The sequence below is a fragment of the Bicyclus anynana genome, chromosome 1 (genome assembly GCF_947172395.1).
Source record: "Bicyclus anynana chromosome 1, ilBicAnyn1.1, whole genome shotgun sequence".
Classification (NCBI taxonomy): domain Eukaryota; kingdom Metazoa; phylum Arthropoda; class Insecta; order Lepidoptera; family Nymphalidae; genus Bicyclus; species Bicyclus anynana.
The window spans coordinates 11326880-11345433 of NC_069083.1; the positions used below are offsets into that span (position 1 = coordinate 11326880).

The window sequence follows — 18554 nt, forward strand, 5'->3', positions numbered from 1 at the left end:
ATGCCTCCGATTTCGGAGGGTGTGGGTTCAAATCCGGTTCGGGGCATGCACCTCTAACTTTTCAGTTGTGTGTATTTTAAGAAATTAAATATCACGTGTCTCTAACGGTGAAGGAAAAACATCGTGAGGAAACCTGGATACCAGAGAATTTTCTTAATTCTCTGGTGTGTGAAGTCTGCCAATCCGCATTGGGCCAGCGTGGTGGGCTATTGGCCTAACCCCTCTCATTCTGAGAGGAGACTTTAGCTTAGCAGTGAGACGAGTATAGGTTGATAATGATGAAGAATTATTACAATGATTATGAGAAGATGAAAGTTGTATAATGTACTAAGGTAGTTGAGGACACTGCGAAAATTATTAAAGTGTGTTGTATTCTTGCATGCTTTTAAACTCATTCGATCGTCTATAATAGAGCATAATATTTATTATTTTATAAATATAGTACATATTGCATACTTTTATAGAATATTTACAAGAAATATTCCATGACTGTATCTGTGACTGTGTATGTATAGCCAATATTTAAAAAAATGTGCTAATTTTATTTTGCGCTAATATAATATAAGTTAATATAATATAAACCTATACATATATTAAAATGAAGTTTATACTATGTTTATATAACAAACAAATATGTTGTAAAAATTGTGAATCAAAACGATGGATTCAGTGAATCAATTATCAATATTAATATTGCAAAACGCATCAACAGTCGGCGACGCTTTGAAACGTATATAAATACTTCTGCGAACTAATTCGCAGTAATGTGACCGCTAGAGTACGGTCTATGCGGTCTATACCTACAGATAAGGTAAATATATAAAATTATAGTATACTAGCGGACGCCCGCGACTTCGTCCGCGTAAATTTCGATGTCAACTTTACTACTACCCCTACCCTACCCTACCCCTACCCTACCACTACCCCAACCCTACCCTACCCAACCCCTACATCTACCCTACCCCTACCCTACCCTACTCTACCCCTACCCCCACACTACCCCTACCTTACCTACACCCTACCCCCATCCTACCCCTACCATCCCCGTACCCTATCCCTTTCCTACCCCTACCCTACCACTTCCCTATCCTACCCGTACCTCTACCCTACCACTACCCTACCTCTACTCCTACCCTACCACTACCCTAAACCGGGCCCGAAACCTACCCTACCCCTACACTACCCCTACGCTTCCCTACCCGTACCCTACCCTGTAACTTCTCTATCTTACTCCTACCCTTAGCAAAATCGGTCCAGTCCTTCGAGAGTGGTGGTATGATCAAGAGGAATAGAGACTTCTATGCTAATAATATAAAGAGGTAATGTTCATGTGGTTGTAGGAGGTAATCTCTGGATCTACTGGACCGATTTGGAAAATTATATTACCAATAGAAAGCTACGTTATTTGCGAGTGTCATAGGCTATGTTTGATCCCCATATTCACACGGGATCGGGAACTACGTAAATGAAAGCGCCGGGCGTCATATAGCGGAATTTCTGCATCTTTTAGAAATTTTGTATTATCTCCGAAACTATTTAAGTAATTAACATACTGTAAAGGGCAAATCTTATCTCCATAATATCCTTGTGATTATTAAATTTTTTTTAATAAGGATTAAAGTTTAGTTGTATATATAATGACGTAAACCTAAGTATATAAAATTAATAATTTTTAAAACAAAAAAGGTACTATATCTGCTAATATATAGAAGATAGATATATGGTGTCGCGGACTTTTTTGTAGAACTTTTAAAGATACATAAAGTCTCCATACATTAATTTCAATTTTACACAATAGATAAGGCAGCGCATGCGAATAAGTCTGTTTAAGAGGATTTTCAGTCCGACCTGTATGACAAAAACTGTGATAACTCGGCTAATATATATGATACCAATATAAAATATAGCCTATAGCACTCCCCGATAATGTAGCATTCTACTGGTGAAAGAATTTTTAAAATCGGACCAGAAGTTCCGAAGATTACCCCATTTAAAAAATGTGACAAACTTACAAACTTACAAACTTTACCTCTTTATAATATTAGTATAGACTAGGGGACCCGGTCAAACTTCGCTTGACTTATGTACTCTACCTCTCCCTTACCCCTACCGTACCTCTTCCCTACCCCTACCCCATCCTACACCTACCCAACACTACTCCTACCCTACCTCTACCTTACAATATAGCCTACCCCTACATTAAAAAATATACCCTATCCTACCCCTACCCTACCCCTCTTTTAAGTTTTATAACAAATCGTTTGTGTGGGAGCATAGAAAAGATTTTTTTTCAGCGTAGTGGACTATTATATAGAAGATAGATATATGGTGTCGCGGACTTTTTTGTAGAACTTTTAAAGATACATAAAGTCTCCATACATTAATTTCAATTTTACACAATAGATAAGGCAGCGCATGCGAATAAGTCTGTTTAAGAGGATTTTCAGTCCGACCTGTATGACAAAAACTGTGATAACTCGGCTAATATATATGATACCAATATAAAATATAGCCTATAGCACTCCCCGATAATGTAGCATTCTACTGGTGAAAGAATTTTTAAAATCGGACCAGAAGTTCCGAAGATTACCCCATTTAAAAAATGTGACAAACTTACAAACTTACAAACTTTACCTCTTTATAATATTAGTATAGACTAGGGGACCCGGTCAAACTTCGCTTGACTTATGTACTCTACCTCTCCCTTACCCCTACCGTACCTCTTCCCTACCCCTACCCCATCCTACACCTACCCAACACTACTCCTACCCTACCTCTACCTTACAATATAGCCTACCCCTACATTAAAAAATATACCCTATCCTACCCCTACCCTACCCCTCTTTTAAGTTTTATAACAAATCGTTTGTGTGGGAGCATAGAAAAGATTTTTTTTCAGCGTAGTGGACTATTGGTCTAACACATTCTGAGAGGAGACTTACATACAAGCAAGTTTTATTATTATTAAATCACGAAAAGGGAATACTAGAACATCGAGTCCAAAATTTTTGTTGAGTAATTGAAACGTGGAATTCAGTTTTTCACAAATCCCGCGGGAACCATGGATTTTCCGGGATGAAAAGCCTATGTGTTAATCGAGAGTAAAATCTATTTCCATTCCAAATTTTAGCCAAATCGCTCCCGTAACCGGAGAGTAAAAGAGGAACAAACACACTTATACACTTTCACACTTACACACAAACTTTTGCCTTTATAATATTAGCGTGAAGTGTGATTGTGTGACGTAACAATACAAGGTACACAACAAAATGTATACCGCGTATTCCTCTTGATAGACGCGTTCAGTCCCTGTCTATACCAGATATAGGTACAGCGGCAAAGGCTTTTATTAGTAGAGAAACTCAGAGTTTGAAGGTGTGTTGTAAATGTACATGTAGACGTGATTTGTTAGAAACAATTTTGGACAGACGCCGCGAGCGAGGATAACGGACATCCTTCTAATCATGGATGCTATGTACCCGAACTAACTTAATTGTTCAAGTTCATACGTTAACTTTACGGCACAGAATATTTAAGTTCCGAATAATCGAACAGACCGGGTAATTGTTTAGCTTTGATATTATAATTTTCAGACGAATATCAAGAAAGTGAGTTCCTAACTAGAGAGTTCGTCTGGATGTTTAAACGCTTGGAGAAATTTTCTGTTAGGTATAAGTTGTTAGCATATTACTTTAGAGTTAAATGAGTTGAAAACATTTCGTGTCGGAATATTATAAAGATGGTATATTTCGTTTTTTTTAAAGATATAAACTTATATTACCACCGTTATCAGAATCATTATTAAAAGTTACATACAAATTTATAACTTTCTATGGTGAGACGCTCCGTAACGTAACGCGTTACGGCGCGACTATGTCTGGCTTCTGTTTCTCTCACGCATACAGCGGGATTGCAAATAAATAATTGACTGATCAGTTGTTTAACTATTGTAAAATATGAAGTAGGACCTATCGACAAATTATGATAAAAAAATAATTTCAAGATTTTATTCAAATTTTTTATTTACATATCCATGCTAATTTACAGCTCAGTCTCTGCACTACGCCACGGTCGGATGGACGGACGGATAGACGGACATGACGAAATTATAAGGTTTCCTTGTGGACTACGGAACCCTAAAAACCCAACATTGTTATGTTTCAAACACAAAAGTTTATGAAATATTTCACGCTTATTAACCGAAGTCACAATCGACTAATTCGCAATTCATCGAGTTGCTCGCATCACTGGCTTTAAATGTCCTATATTGTACGCATATTATGACCCGAGAGTCTGAATGAGCTAGATATTCCTCATTCTATGAAAGCCTATGCTCCTACCTTACTTAATTACGGTAGCCAATTATGGAGTTTGGACTTTAAGGGTTCTTAGGTTTCAAGGGTCCAGAACGTCAACCGTGAAAAAAAAATTACAGAATTAATGACAGGACACTGCTCACTTAATAAACACCTTTCGGTTCTAGGTATAACCGACAGACCTTTGTGCAGAGCAAGAGAGAAGAAACACAGAAGAAGATACATGTTGCACCAAATGGACAGACGAACAACGGCCAATCATTAGTGGCTAAGTGCGGAAAAAGCCCAGGAAGGTAGTAGAAGAAGAAGAAGACCAGTTTGCATCATACACGATCGGACTTACATAAAGTAGGAGAATGGCTTGACAAACTTTGAGTCTGAAAGTCTGAAAAATGAGTTATGCCTGACTGTTGCAGGCCCTCATTCTATTAATGTCAAACGTCTGCTGGTTGTCGCTCGCATGCGATTAACGTGATGAGAGGTCATCAGTGACATCACTAGCAGTAATTTAGTTTATGCCAATCTGATATCGAATTACCACCGATTAATTATTTCCATAACTATCATTAGCTTTAAATATAAAAAAAGATTATTAATGTTATTGCTGAAAATTAAAATATTATTTTTTTAAATCTGGGTTCCTAAAATTTGCTTTAAGTAATTTAAGGTAACAATTCATGTAAATTTTTATTTGTGTGATAATACAGCATAAGTTCATATTTCAAACCCCAGTTAATACACCTAAATATTCCACTTTCTCCTTCAATAAAGAGAGAGCTTCTTCTGGAAATTCAATCATTATTAACAATCCAAATTCAGCTCACTTTAGAGCACGAATCTCCCTCTCTGACTAAGAGAGAATAGTCCACCACGCTGGCCAAATGCGGATTGGCAGACTTTACACACGTAGAGAATTAAGAAAGTTCCAGATATTATGCAGGTTGTCTTACGATGTTTTTCTTCACCGTTTCAGACATGTGATATTTAATTTCTTAAAGTGCACTTAACTGAAAGGTGCATGCCCCGGACCGTATTCAAACCTACGTCCTCCGAATCGAAGGCAGAGGTCGTTTCCTCTGGGCTATCACAATCTCTACAATCTAATAAAAGACAATCCAATAGATGGAACCATTGCTGTTTGGATTTTAGCGGTGAGCTATTGATGTATGAAGACTTACAAAACGTTCAACAAAATAATTGCTTTATTATCTACTCATTGTTTTATACAATTTCTATGTTTAAAGTCGTGTTAATTAGTCAGCCGCTGCTGTATTGGTATTCTCAGTTGAGGACGGAGTTATGTTTATAATTCTTTCACATAAGAACATTGCAGGTCGTTCACAGTATGTCGTAACGAGAAAACCGGTTCGAGATATCGCACCGCAGCGTTTGAGCTTTTCCATCTTCAAGTTTTCGTGTTCAGGGGTCCAAGATGCATAGCCCGCTTCCTCCAAAGTCTGGCCTGTTGAATTTAATAAATAGTTTTTGTTGATTCTTATAAATGGAGTTTTCATTATTGTCTCTAAAGGACAGTCAATAATTGCAGGCAAATACAATACCAGAAAATAAGTAGTTTTCTTTACATATGTTTTTTTTTCAAAATATGGATAAAGTTTTCAAAAATTTAAATCACAAAAAAGATTCTTAAACAAGCAAAGATGTGTATTTTATTGTGTAGATTATTTATGAATAAAATAATAATGAACAGCCACGGTTAAACATACAAACTTTCATTAACTTTCCATATTCCACTCGTGTTCACGCAATACAAACTTTAAAGTCTATCTATGGCTCAGTCCAGAAAGGGCGAATTTGCTGCAATTCTCTCGCGCGTCTTACGCGCGACCGTTGCGTCCACAAGGTGTGTACCAACGCGCGAGCATTTGGGGAGGAATTCAGTACGAAACATGGAATCATGAAATCAATATTTTAGAAAGTACGTGCAGTCGCTCGCGCGTTAACTGGACGCAACAAGGCGTCCCTAGTATCTCGACTCGCGCGCAATACGCGCGAATCAAGCGCGTGTCGAGAGACGGATTGTGGATTGTGGACGCGATGTATTGATGTCTAGTAGTTCGACAACTGTATGGATTCGCGATGAATTCGCCCTTTCTGAACAAGGACTATGAATCTACAATTCAAAGTTAATAGATTTAATCGTTATTTTACAAAGTACGGAATAATATCTAACATTAACAAAATATCCAATTCGTGATATTACCCGTAATAGTTCTGTATTGATAAGGAAACATCAAATCGCTAAATCCAAGATGCAAAATGTTGGGGTCAGGGGTATTGCTGTTTAAATTGTCTCCGAGGAAACCCACGACTATATTGGCCTCTTTTGCTGAGTTGATGATGGCCAAACGACCTTCCTCTAGCTTGCAAGACAAGTAAGCATCATGCCAAGACAACGGTTCTTGGTGGAATTTGTAACATTTGCCACTTATTGCTGGATGTTGAGCGTAATCTGAAAAAAAAACAATGATTATTATTGTAAAATAAGCGTGTACTAACACACGATACTAAGTTGTGCATAATTATTGCTATTATAAAGTTTGGTGAAAGAATAAAAGTATTAGTCATATCCGACAATTATGTTTGTTATGACAAGCAATAAAGTATTCTATTTAACTATAGGTATAAGATGTGTCATTATTTATACGTATTTTATAAAGAGTAAATGTTTACAAGTTTATTACATGTATATGCAAGTAAAATAGAATATCAACCCGGCTAATAAATCGAAGATTCAGTGCATAATGTGAATGTAACACTTGCAAAGAAATTAAATATTCAAAATGCTACTGTACATTAGCAAAATTAACTTCAGAAATGTTATATTTGATAAAGACAACGTAAAGAAATACGTTAATACGCACAATAAAAGAAAAGAAAGCTAAAATAGAAGCTCCAAACCCGAATCAAAGTTATCACAAGCGTCGTTATATTTCGTGTCATTTCCCAATATTTTGCAAACAAACGGATAAATGTCGGTACACGGCCGATCATCTAACAGTCCCTCTCTTGTCATTACCACGCAATGCTCCGAACCGTTCAGATTATCTGGTTGACCTTCAGCCCATAGCAGTTCTAGGGTTGTGCCGGCTATGGGGACCCCTGTGAATACAAAATAACAAACAATAACATCAGTAATATCGACCGGATATCACTGCTGGGTCAGGACATTAACATGACCGCTACGCAATCAAAATGTCCCGAGTTCTTAACCAATTTAGGAAACGATGTTTATTAGATTGGCTCACCTCTCACTGTCACAAATCCTGAAAATGAATTATGTTCTACAAAAATGCAATTATGTACCTTCCTATTGCCTTTCTAAAATGTGTTTATTGCCTTCTTCGGCCGTGGCTAGTTGGGAGGCAAATAAGTACTGCTAAGTGATTTAGCGTTTCAGTACGATGCCGCGTAGAAACCGTCAGAGTCAAAACCGTATTCGGATAGAACTTGTATTTCTTCCAAGTAAATCTACTTCCATCATATTTTTTTTATTCTTTACAAGTTAGCCCTTGACTACAATCTCACGTGAAAGCAGTCTAACTTGTTAGGTGGAAGATGAAAATCCACACCCCCTTCGGTTTCTACACGACATCGTACCGGAACGCTAAATTGCTTGGCAGTACGTCTTTGTCAATAGAGTGGTAACTAGCCACGACCAGAGCCTCCCACCAGCCAGACCTGGACTGGGATCGAACCCAGGATCTCTGTCTTGTAAATACTCGACTACATCGTAGACTGCATCGTCACTTAACATCAGACGAGATGGCAGTCAAGGGCTAACCTGCCATTGAATAAAAATATAATAACAACACGTGTGTCACCAGACCGTCCATTAGTAAAATATTATATTTAAAAAAAATTAAGTAGTAACTCAATAAATAAAGTTTCTAATTATTAAACGGCTTTTAAACTCACCCTTTACGGTAATAAAGTTGCCGACGGAGAACGAGTCGTGTATTCCAACAAATATAGCGGTGTAATGAGCCTTCATGTTGCTCATGAGTAGCTTTAAGTTTTCCACTTCGTCCAGCGTGTCTGGAATGAGTAGCGTCGTGCCTTCCGATTCGCACATTTGACGCGCCTGATGCCAATTGGTGTCCAAGTCGTGTAGTCTGTAGAACGTTTTATATGCGTGTGCCCACATGTAGTCTATACGAAATTTCTGCGCTAAAATATAACATTTTTTTTATACAAAAAGCATTTCAAAGAGCACTATTTACAATTATTTCAAATAAAATCAAAATTTATTTATTTCAAATTGGCTGTATACAATCTCTTGTGAAATGTCATGATTGACTATTAATAAAAACTCTTCGACTGGTTCGGAAGGCAAATTCTGCTGAGAAGAGTAAAATCTTAAAAAAAATTTTTTACTTTCACTTCCTGTGTGAAATTTTTCTTCATACCATTTGTAAAAAACTGCAAATACGCATGAAAATATAATAACCATATGAATATGGCCATAATATTTTTCCAAGAAATAGTAAATTAAAGTTCAAAGTAAAATACCTGAACATTAAAATAAATTTGTATTACACAGATTTCATGAGTTGTACTGAAGTTTATTTACTATTTCACTACCAGTAAATTAGTTTTATCTTTCTTCTTTGCATATAGTATTTTATTTACTTTTAGTTTAGTTTTGACATAAAAGTTTACATTTAAAATTTACTTTTTATTATCATTTTTATTGCACGTTTTCCATTCAGACTTGTACCCTTGAGATACAATATACAATTTTTTAACATTTAAACGACATGAACGTTAGAACCACTCATGCTAATAAATTCTGAAATACGTTAAAATGTATTTCAACTCCATTTATTTTAACTGTATATATAATACAGAGCATAATTTATTATCATAAAGCAATACTCAATACTATCAGTAATTATTTTTTATTATATTATATAATATTTGGGAGAAAATGTAATAATATATTATTTACTTACGATCGCTTTATGAAAGTTTGACATAGAGTAATTGAAATATTATGTTTGGTCCATTGGTTAGCTTATATCTTCAGATCACAAAGTTCTATGTTCAAGTCTGGCTTGGGGCTATGAAATAGTACGCAAAAGATCTTAGAAAAATAAATTTAAATAATTAAACAGTAATTCAATGTAGAAATAATGTCTAATAATAGTTTTTATAAGATAAATTCTCTACAGAGAGAGGCTTTTATTATAATGGAACCCTACTGTATCAGATAGCAATCTCAATCGTTCAAAGATATTCGACTCTAGCAATATTTTTCTCGTGATAAAGGCCGCGCGGGCCGCTCGCCTGACTTGCTTCGACCACGCTTATTTGAATCTCGTTTCTAAGAGACTTCCTTTTCTGTGAGTGTCAGGTAATTATCTGTGTGGCATTCCAATTTTCCGATCGAATGGTTAATTCAGTTTAAATCTCTTCGTGTAATACGTAGTCAGCTGTAGGCATTGCCTAATCCTAGTCCCTCGGAGTCAGTTAGAGAGCGTTGTCAACGTAATATGGAGAAGTTTTTTTTTGTTCGCGATCGGTAACTATTATTTTGTGAAATAATTGATATAATAATAATACTTTATTTTTATACTCTCATATATTTTTAAATAAATAAATGAGAAAATTAAAATAATAAATGCTCCCGACCGAATTGTTTTTTTTTTTCTATTTTCCGCCACGGTAGCCAATCTCATGGTGAGATTAACCATGTACACAGGAGATACTGTACAAGCGTGTGTGCAATATAATTGATGAACGAAATGAAATGAAGAAAGAAATTAATTTACTGGAAAACTGCCTGAGAGCCTGCCATTCCCAGATCTTCCGCATTTTATATAAACTAAAAGTTTGTCAACCCATTGCTCCTACCATAGGCAAGTACGCCTGGCTACTAAGGTGTTTGGACCGTGGTGGCTTTAGGATATTAAGAATTCAGACCTAAACTGTATGAAAAGTATCTTTATTATTTCCTGTAAAGATACGAAGACACGTACCTTGATAAAAAACTCTTCGCATGCGCCCTTAAATTTTTGATATGTAATTGTATTTTATGAAAAGGCACGTACCTTGATAAAAGACACGTACCTTGATAAAAAACTCTTCGCATGCGCCCTTAAATTTTTGATATGTAATTGTATTTTATGAAAAGGTTACCTTTAAGCAGCTGGTAACTGGGGATATGACTATTCATATTAAGCCTAAGAAAATATTTAAACATTAACACTTGAAGGATCCAGTCCTTGAATTTTGTTACCTCCCAGTCACCACGGATCAAACTCCGTAGTTGCTAACCTACAAAGGTATGTTAGGAGCATGAACTGATTAACTTTCGGCATTTATAATGTCGAAAGTCTGGTTATCACAGGCCTTTTTATTTTGTCTGGTTATTTAATTATTTATTCATGTAAGTTCTTTTTTTAGAGGTTCTTAGTCCATCGTAAATTTAACTCTAAATAATTTTATGGAGACAAAGGATCGTGCTCAGCGGAAAGTTGTGATTGCTAAAGAAAAATTAATTTCTAAAGTGTTTCAATAGATACATACATATAAATCAAATTAAACTGTCTGTCTGTGATTTCAAAACAGCTGTGTTTTCTAAAGTTCTTCTAGTTATTTACACGATATAATACCAAACGACAAACAAGTATTTTTAATTTTTTTAGCGTTCTGCCTGTTTGTTTTTCTGTATGTTGTAAGATAAAAAGACTCTGGAGCAACTTAAAAGCTACTTTTTATTCCGAAAAATCAATGGTTAACACAGTATTTGAGAAAAAATAATTTCACGTGGACGAAGTCGCGGGCGTCCGTTAGACTAAAATAATATTTTGTCGTTAAGAATATTTTATTTTGCGATATTTGTGTTATTAAATTGAATGGAACAAATATAATAAAAGATGCTTCCCGGAAGAACTTAGAATAACCAAGACGTTTAGTTTTTATGGTTTCACGCCAAACGAAAGTAATTAGACTCCTTCCGGCTAGAATTTCAATAAAATAAACTTTTATAAAGGGTTCCTTAATTAAAATACTTCGAAATGGATTCGGAGTTGAATCATTGCTTTGTTTTGTTGGTTATGAGCTGAATAATTCTCAAATCTTTATTTGCTGCCATGATAAAAATCTTGGTTTATGAAAGTATCTTCAGCTTATTTTTAATAGTAGCTACTTTGAAGGGCACAAAACTCATCTCTTAAAGAGATTGGGAGTCTAGACCCACAACGCTGTAATGCACATGGCGGGCGTAAGGTGACAATGTTTGACTGTGTAACGAGCACCATCAGTTGTTGATCAACTCTGGGCTACTACTGAGAATTTCCTCAAAGTAAGAAAGACTCAAATAGAGCAGTGATAGCCCAGTGGATATGACCTCTGCCTCCGATTCCGGAGGGTGTGGGTTCGAATCCGGTTCAGGGCATGCACCTCCAACTTTTCAGTTGTGTGCATTTTAAGAAATTTAATATCACGTGTCTCAATCGGTGAAGGAAAAACATCGTGAGGAAACCTGCATACCAGAGAATTATATTCATTCTCAGCGTGTGTGAAGTCTGCCAATCCGCATTGGGCCAGCGTGGTGGACTATTGGCCTAACCCCTCTCATTCTGAGAAGAGACTCTAGCTCAGCAGTGAGCCGATTATGGGTTGATGACGACGAAGAAAGACTCAACGTTGTTATAGTCCATAAATTTTTAAATAGTTATTATTCGTCATTTATCAGTCTATTTTAATGGTATAAATCATGTTCCAATGACGATTGGCATTTAATGGTCTAGACCATACTCCAATGACGATTTGCCAATTTAGTAAATATTATTTGTATTACGGAATAACAGGCAGGACGAAACCACAAGAGCGGCCCTTTCTGACTTGTGACCGATGGGAGCAGGTTTAAAAGTACCTTTGACGACTTGTCAATACTCTCCTTGACTCAGCTCCGCTCAGATAAAACAACTTACGAAGAATTACACAATAACACATTGTAGTGCAGTAAAATACACAGTACACACCCTGATCAAGGGCAGCGTTAACTAATAAAATAACTGTTACAGCTCGTGCGCTTGACACCTGCGAATGTTTGTATGGTTGTATTTTGTAGCTAGGTGTCAAGTTAATGCGCATGAGTTATATAATATTATCAATTACATTTCAAGTATTTTTCGTCAAGATCCGAAAATAAAATCAATTGAAATCACTATGATTTCTGTCCGCTTCATCTAACTTGATGTTTTTGGCAAGTTTGCGAGGCAAGCGTTCTCATTGGCCAGAAGATCGCGGCGCGAATGTTTTATCAACGAATGAGATGAGAGCTGTCACATCCAGTTGTCTAGATCAAAGACTCATTTCGAACGTCATCCACAGAACAAAACTAAAAAGCAATACCCAACCACAAAAATCATGACATTTGCAATTGATAATAATTTTCATAGCTCATTTATTATTAAACTTTGAAGCGAAAGGTAGAAATACATAATAATCCTAATAAATATTAATTTAATCCAGTTCTATCTCCATGAAATTAGATCACCGCTTTGGGATGGTAAATAAACTTCAGTACAACTCATCAGGCGCTGAGGGCGGGATCTGATAAAAGTTGTCGGGAACTTTCTTTTGCGATATCGCCACCTTCGTCATGTAAATTGGACAAGTTGTGGCGCACTGATGCTTGTTTCATCGGCAAATATAGATTAGCTCCTAATCTCACCACTTTTCCCACCAAATTGTTTTCGGATGAGGGAAAGTTTCAATCAGTTGGGAATTGGAAGGTACGGTTCAATCTGCCTTTGGTAAACCCCAATACATAACTACGTTTGATCATTACTATGGATTGATCGTGACCACTCTCCGAATATACACGTGTATGTACACAGATATCTACATTTAGTGGTATACAGTGATCGTATAAGTAAAATCTTTGCATATAATACAATACTTTCAATATCCGTAATCTGATTATAAGCTTGGTAAGGTTTAACTTCTAAAGTAATCAAATTGTAATTTTGTTAAATTCCTTTGATTTTATATTCAGATTGTAAAACTTATCACAAAATATAATTTGAAGTTTTAAATCGGATGATCTTTTAATGTTCAATCTAGTCAAGTCTATAGAAAAAGTTTATTCATCTCGGTGTCTAATGGCGCGAGTGTCTTCAAAGGATTTAAAGTTTATATTGGAAAGATCCAAAAAGTAAATAACTACTGATACTTTCAACCTTTTCAGCCGGGTTAACCCGTAAACCATCTCAGTTTAAGGAGGCATTAAATCGCAACTCAAACAAGAACCGTTTCACTGAAGTTAACTCACATATTGCTTTGTGTCACGAATGTTGGAGTGAACAAAGCGGCGTTAGTTTTATGGCTGGCTAGAGCGAGACGGCGGAGCTTGATGGGAGAATGGGTGTGGAGGGTGTAAAAGGAGAAAAACTACATCGCTAAAAGTGAATGCGGTCGAAAGCCGCGCTTATTTCAGCACTAAGTGCATGGATTTTTTTCAAGTGATGCTATGAGTGCGCCCGACGCGACACGAGCGCGGGACGGGCACGGGACGATACGTGCAGGCGTTCAACAAAAGAACCACATTCGCTATTAACCATAAAGCGACTTCTCTTTAATCGTTTGTGAAATATCCAATGCATAGGAGTGATTCATTCGTGAGGTTTTACGTCTCTTTCAGTGACGCGACGCGAGTAAAATAAGTTTGGTTTGTATCTCGGTTAAATTGAGGAAGTAGGATTAGTAATTGAATTAGTTTTTGGTGTCATTGCAGCGATTGATATACTCCGTGGATACACAGAGATTAGTAGTTTCTTTTAATGCTAAAGCTGTTTAACAATATAGTTTTTAATATATTATTTTTAAAATAATATATGTTGAATATTTGTATTCTTCAATCTCCAAAGATGCCAAGGATTCATGTTTTTATTGTTATGTTTGTATCCTAATACGGAGTATTATTGAAGCGTCTTAACATTTTATAAAACAGTTGTTATCCCATGTCTTTACTATATAGGTAAGACATGTGATCTTAGGGAAGACTCCTTACCGTAGGAGAATTTTTTTTTTTGGGGAACTTAAAGATTCCAAATTCCATAGTTGTACTTACTTATCTATGGTGGAATCATGGACTGACTTTTCATACATATAGAGGTCTCGTCATCACAGTTCTAAGTTACTACTTGTTCCAAATATAGTACTCGTAGGTTACGTGAAATATCCAGCAGAGTTCGGGAAACTTCGCGATATCTTTTCGTCCGAAATTTCTCAGTGCTTGTACTGCCCAGTATTTGGCCCACTCCCCACAAGGTGAACCGAGGATAGCAAGCGGGTTGCAGAGAGCAGCTGAATGCTGGCGGCTCGAGATCGTTATGCTTTGAGGTCCATGCAAGAGGCCTATGTCCAGCAGTGGACGTCTATCGGCTGATAAGATAAGGTAAGGTAGGGTAAGGTTACGTGAAATCAGTAAGTGCTTTAAAAATTAAATCAGGTAACTAATTAATCAATGATTAAAGTATGTGGCTTTTATTCATGCACCAGAGAACAAATTAATACCGTAACTCGAACGTCGATTTGTATATCTCGAATAAATCGAATAGCCGAGTGTTAATTTACGATTATATTGGCTTATGGTAATTTCAATGTGTTCTTACATACTATACTAACATTCGAGTATGGATGTATGAATGCTACTCTTTCACGCATGAATGGATGGATGAAAATACAAATAGCCCATCTGATATTAAAATGAAAATCATCAATCTAACTTACTTGGTTCGAGTTTAACGACATTCGTTTAAACACAATCAACCGCTTAAATAAGTTAAACGCTGTTTATTCCAAATTTCCTATTCACAGCCCGTATGCCAGCTAAGGTTATCTTAACCGAGCTTGCGTGTATGCAAGCTCGGTTAAGATAACAAGCAAGCATTTAATCTTAAAATAGGTAGGTTAAAAGTTGTGAAGAGGTAAAGTAGTATTTTAGGGGGCAACCTCTAGATCTACTGTACCGATTTCGATAATTATCTTTATTTATTTATTGATTAAAGTCACGTTATTTGTAAGTGTCATAGGCTCTATTTGATTCCTGTATTTTCACGCAAAAGGAAACTACGCGTGTGAAACCGTGGAGTCTTCGGTCGCCTAGTCACTTATATTATTATAACTGTTGGATTTAGCTATAACCAACGGGTAGTTTAAGAAATACTGTATTGTGAAAATTAATTGCTGTCATTGTCAAAAAGAGCCGTGATAGCCCAGTGGATATGACCTCTGCCTCCGATTCCGGAGGGTGTGGGTTCGAATCCGATCCGGGGCATGCACCTCCAACTTTTCAGTTGTGTGCATTTTAAGAAATTAAATATCACGTGTCTCAATCGGTGAAGGAAAACATCGTGAGGAAACCTGCATACCAGAGAATTATCTTAATTCTCTGCGTGTGTGAAGTCTGCCAATCCGCATTGGGCCAGCGTGGTGGACTATTGGCCTAACCCCTCTCATTCTGAGAGGAGACTCGAGCTCAGCAGTGAGCCGAATATGGGTTGATGACGACGATTGTCAAAAAGCTTTATCTTTGTTCTGTGGTGTCAAATTACTCGACTATTGTTACTCTTCTATCTATCTATATTTAGTTACTTTCATTTAATGCACACTATTTTTTTTTTCAATGTATATTTTCTACTCTTTTACTATAGTTAATCTCTGCAGCTAAAATAATACGATATTTTTAATTAAATCCAGCGTCATTCAATTATTTGTTCAAAGAGTATAACATCGATATGAATTTTTTTGATAGCGCACCTAAGGTAATAAAATTTGAAATGGAAAGTTGTAAAACTAAAATGGCTTGGCATGACGTGAAAAATACTAAATCAACGTGAATAAATCATGCAAATATTATGCGTTTTTAAATATTCATATCCATGTTATTGAGATGCAAATTTTGTATTTTATTTTCTAAATTGGTCGTCGACAAAAACATTGTGTGTCTTTAAATAACAATTTCAAATCATTAAATCTATACTAATAAATCTGAAGAGTTTGTTTGTTTGATTGAACGCGCTAATCTCAGGAACTACTGGTCCGATATCAAAAATTCTTTCAGTGTTAGATAGCCCATTTATCGAGGAAGGCTATAGGCTTTTATCCCTGTATTCCTCGTGCCATCTACTAGTTAGCAATAAATGTATTTGGAAATCTTGCAAAGCGATTAGTCAAGGACCGGTTTTACCATCTTCTGATAAGTAACGGATAGCATGATCACAAGTTTTGTCTTTGATATTTAACATATATTATACGTAGGTAATACTCTCTCGAAACCAGGAACTTATGGTTTGAATCCGTATATCATGTAGGTTACAGTTAGAGAAACATTTAGAGACAAAGGCTTGTAGCCATGGCACATCGACTCTCTTTATACAAGCGCTAACGCTTCGAAAACTAGCAAAACGTATGGAATGAAAGATCCGATCGACAACTTGATCACGTGACCTGTTGAAAGCAAATGTCATTCCCATACATTTTTAGTTTTCCAAGCGTTAGCCTTTGTAGGAAGAGAATCGACGTGCGACATGGCTAAGGCCCAAGATATTTTGCATTTTGTACAATTTTTACGTACAGTGCCTATCCTAGTTGAAAACCTTGTGCACGCCACTGGTAGGTTAACTTCCGGAGAACAAAACATCTTTCATGTTTTTAACTATAATAAGCAATTAGTTTAATGTACTTTGACTTTTAGTCTGAAGTAATAATTGTTATGGTTGTTAACACTAACTGAATGATCAGGGGAGAACTTCGTAACATCGTCGGCCTGGCTTATTTAAAACTCCATTATTATTAGCCGAGTTAACTTCGAGTTAGCCAATGTTATATCAGCTAAAATATTTTTCGTAATACTAAACCAAAACCGCAGAATCTAAAAAGAAATTCAAAGCAAAATCACCATTTTCCATTGTACATTTAAGTGATTTATAAATACTAAAGTGTTGTTCAGATAGCATGGGTACGGTGACAGTTCGTTTCACTCTTGAAACTTTGCCGCGATTCACGATAATAGTACTTATTATGAACGTCATAAGGCAACTGTCACCATGCTATCTGAAAAAAACTATATAATAAAGTTTCGTCATTTTTTTCTCTACATAGAATCAATATTTATTGAGTACCGTGTACATATTATTTTAATGTTAAAACGAATCATTTTGTAGCTTCGTTGAATAAACAAAAACCCCTTATTTCCCAAAAAAGGAAGCATTTCAATAACGAAAATTCTATCTTAATCAAATTAACAACATTGATGAATTCCTTAATGATACAGATGCTTGGAGGCCGTTGGATCGGCTTTCACCTTAAAAAGTAAAACTATAAGAAATGTAAACAGTAATTGTTATCAATTGTAAATTATAATACTGTATGACTTTTTCAAAAGAGCAACTGTTGAGTTTCTTGCCGGTATCTTCTCAGCAGAACCTGCCTTCCGAACCGGTGGTAGAATCTATACAAATAGTCGACTGACGTGTCAAAAGTGCTTGTAAACTGTACAAAGTACACAAACATACATACAAATCGAATCTAGATCGAATTTAGAACTGTCTTTTTTAAAATCGGTTCAATTTTTTTTCCATGTGATGTTGACTGACACTCAACGCGTGCGTACATAAAAGCCGTGCATTTTAGTGGCTGATCAATTAGGTATCAGATTCAACTTTAAAAGCTTAATTACCTGTGGTTACGAGCGATTCGCTGCAGCGAGCGCTGTAAGTACGCAATTTACCAGACATTGGATAAACATTATCTAAAATGTACGGCGTGGTCGTTCCGCAAAATAATTACTAGTTCTCGCCACAGTATTATTAACTAAATGAACAAATAATAACATAATAGTAAAATGTATTAAGGTATTGTCTCACCACTTATGCGTATTGTGTTAGAATCATCATCATTATCAACCCATATCGGCTCACTGCTGAGCTAGAGTCTCCTCTCAGAATAAAGGGGTTAGCCAACTAATCCACTTCACTGGCCCAATGCGGATTGGCAGACTTCACACACGCAGATAATTAAGTAAATTCCTAGGCAGGTTTCGTCACAATGTTTTTCCTTCACCGTTTGAGACACGTGATATTTCTTTTCTCAAAATGCACATAACTGAACAGTTGGAGGTGCGTACCCCGGACCGGATTCGATCTACACCCTCCGGAGGTTATATCCACTGGACCATCACGGTTTTATAGAATCATGCTTAAT

The 18554-nt window shown here is 36.3% G+C and overlaps 1 protein-coding gene across 1 annotated transcript; it reads right to left on the bottom strand.

The window, feature by feature from the left end:
- Positions 1-5569: 5569 nt before the first annotated feature.
- On the bottom strand, positions 5570-8508 carry LOC112052691 (secretory phospholipase A2 receptor-like; the record flags this gene model as incomplete). The annotated part of the gene is made up of 4 exons (XM_052891573.1): positions 5570-5778; positions 6538-6786; positions 7236-7436; positions 8253-8508. Coding segments are annotated over 4 exons (915 nt in total), but the record flags the coding sequence as incomplete, so codon positions are not given.
- Between the last annotated feature and the right edge of the window lie 10046 nt (positions 8509-18554).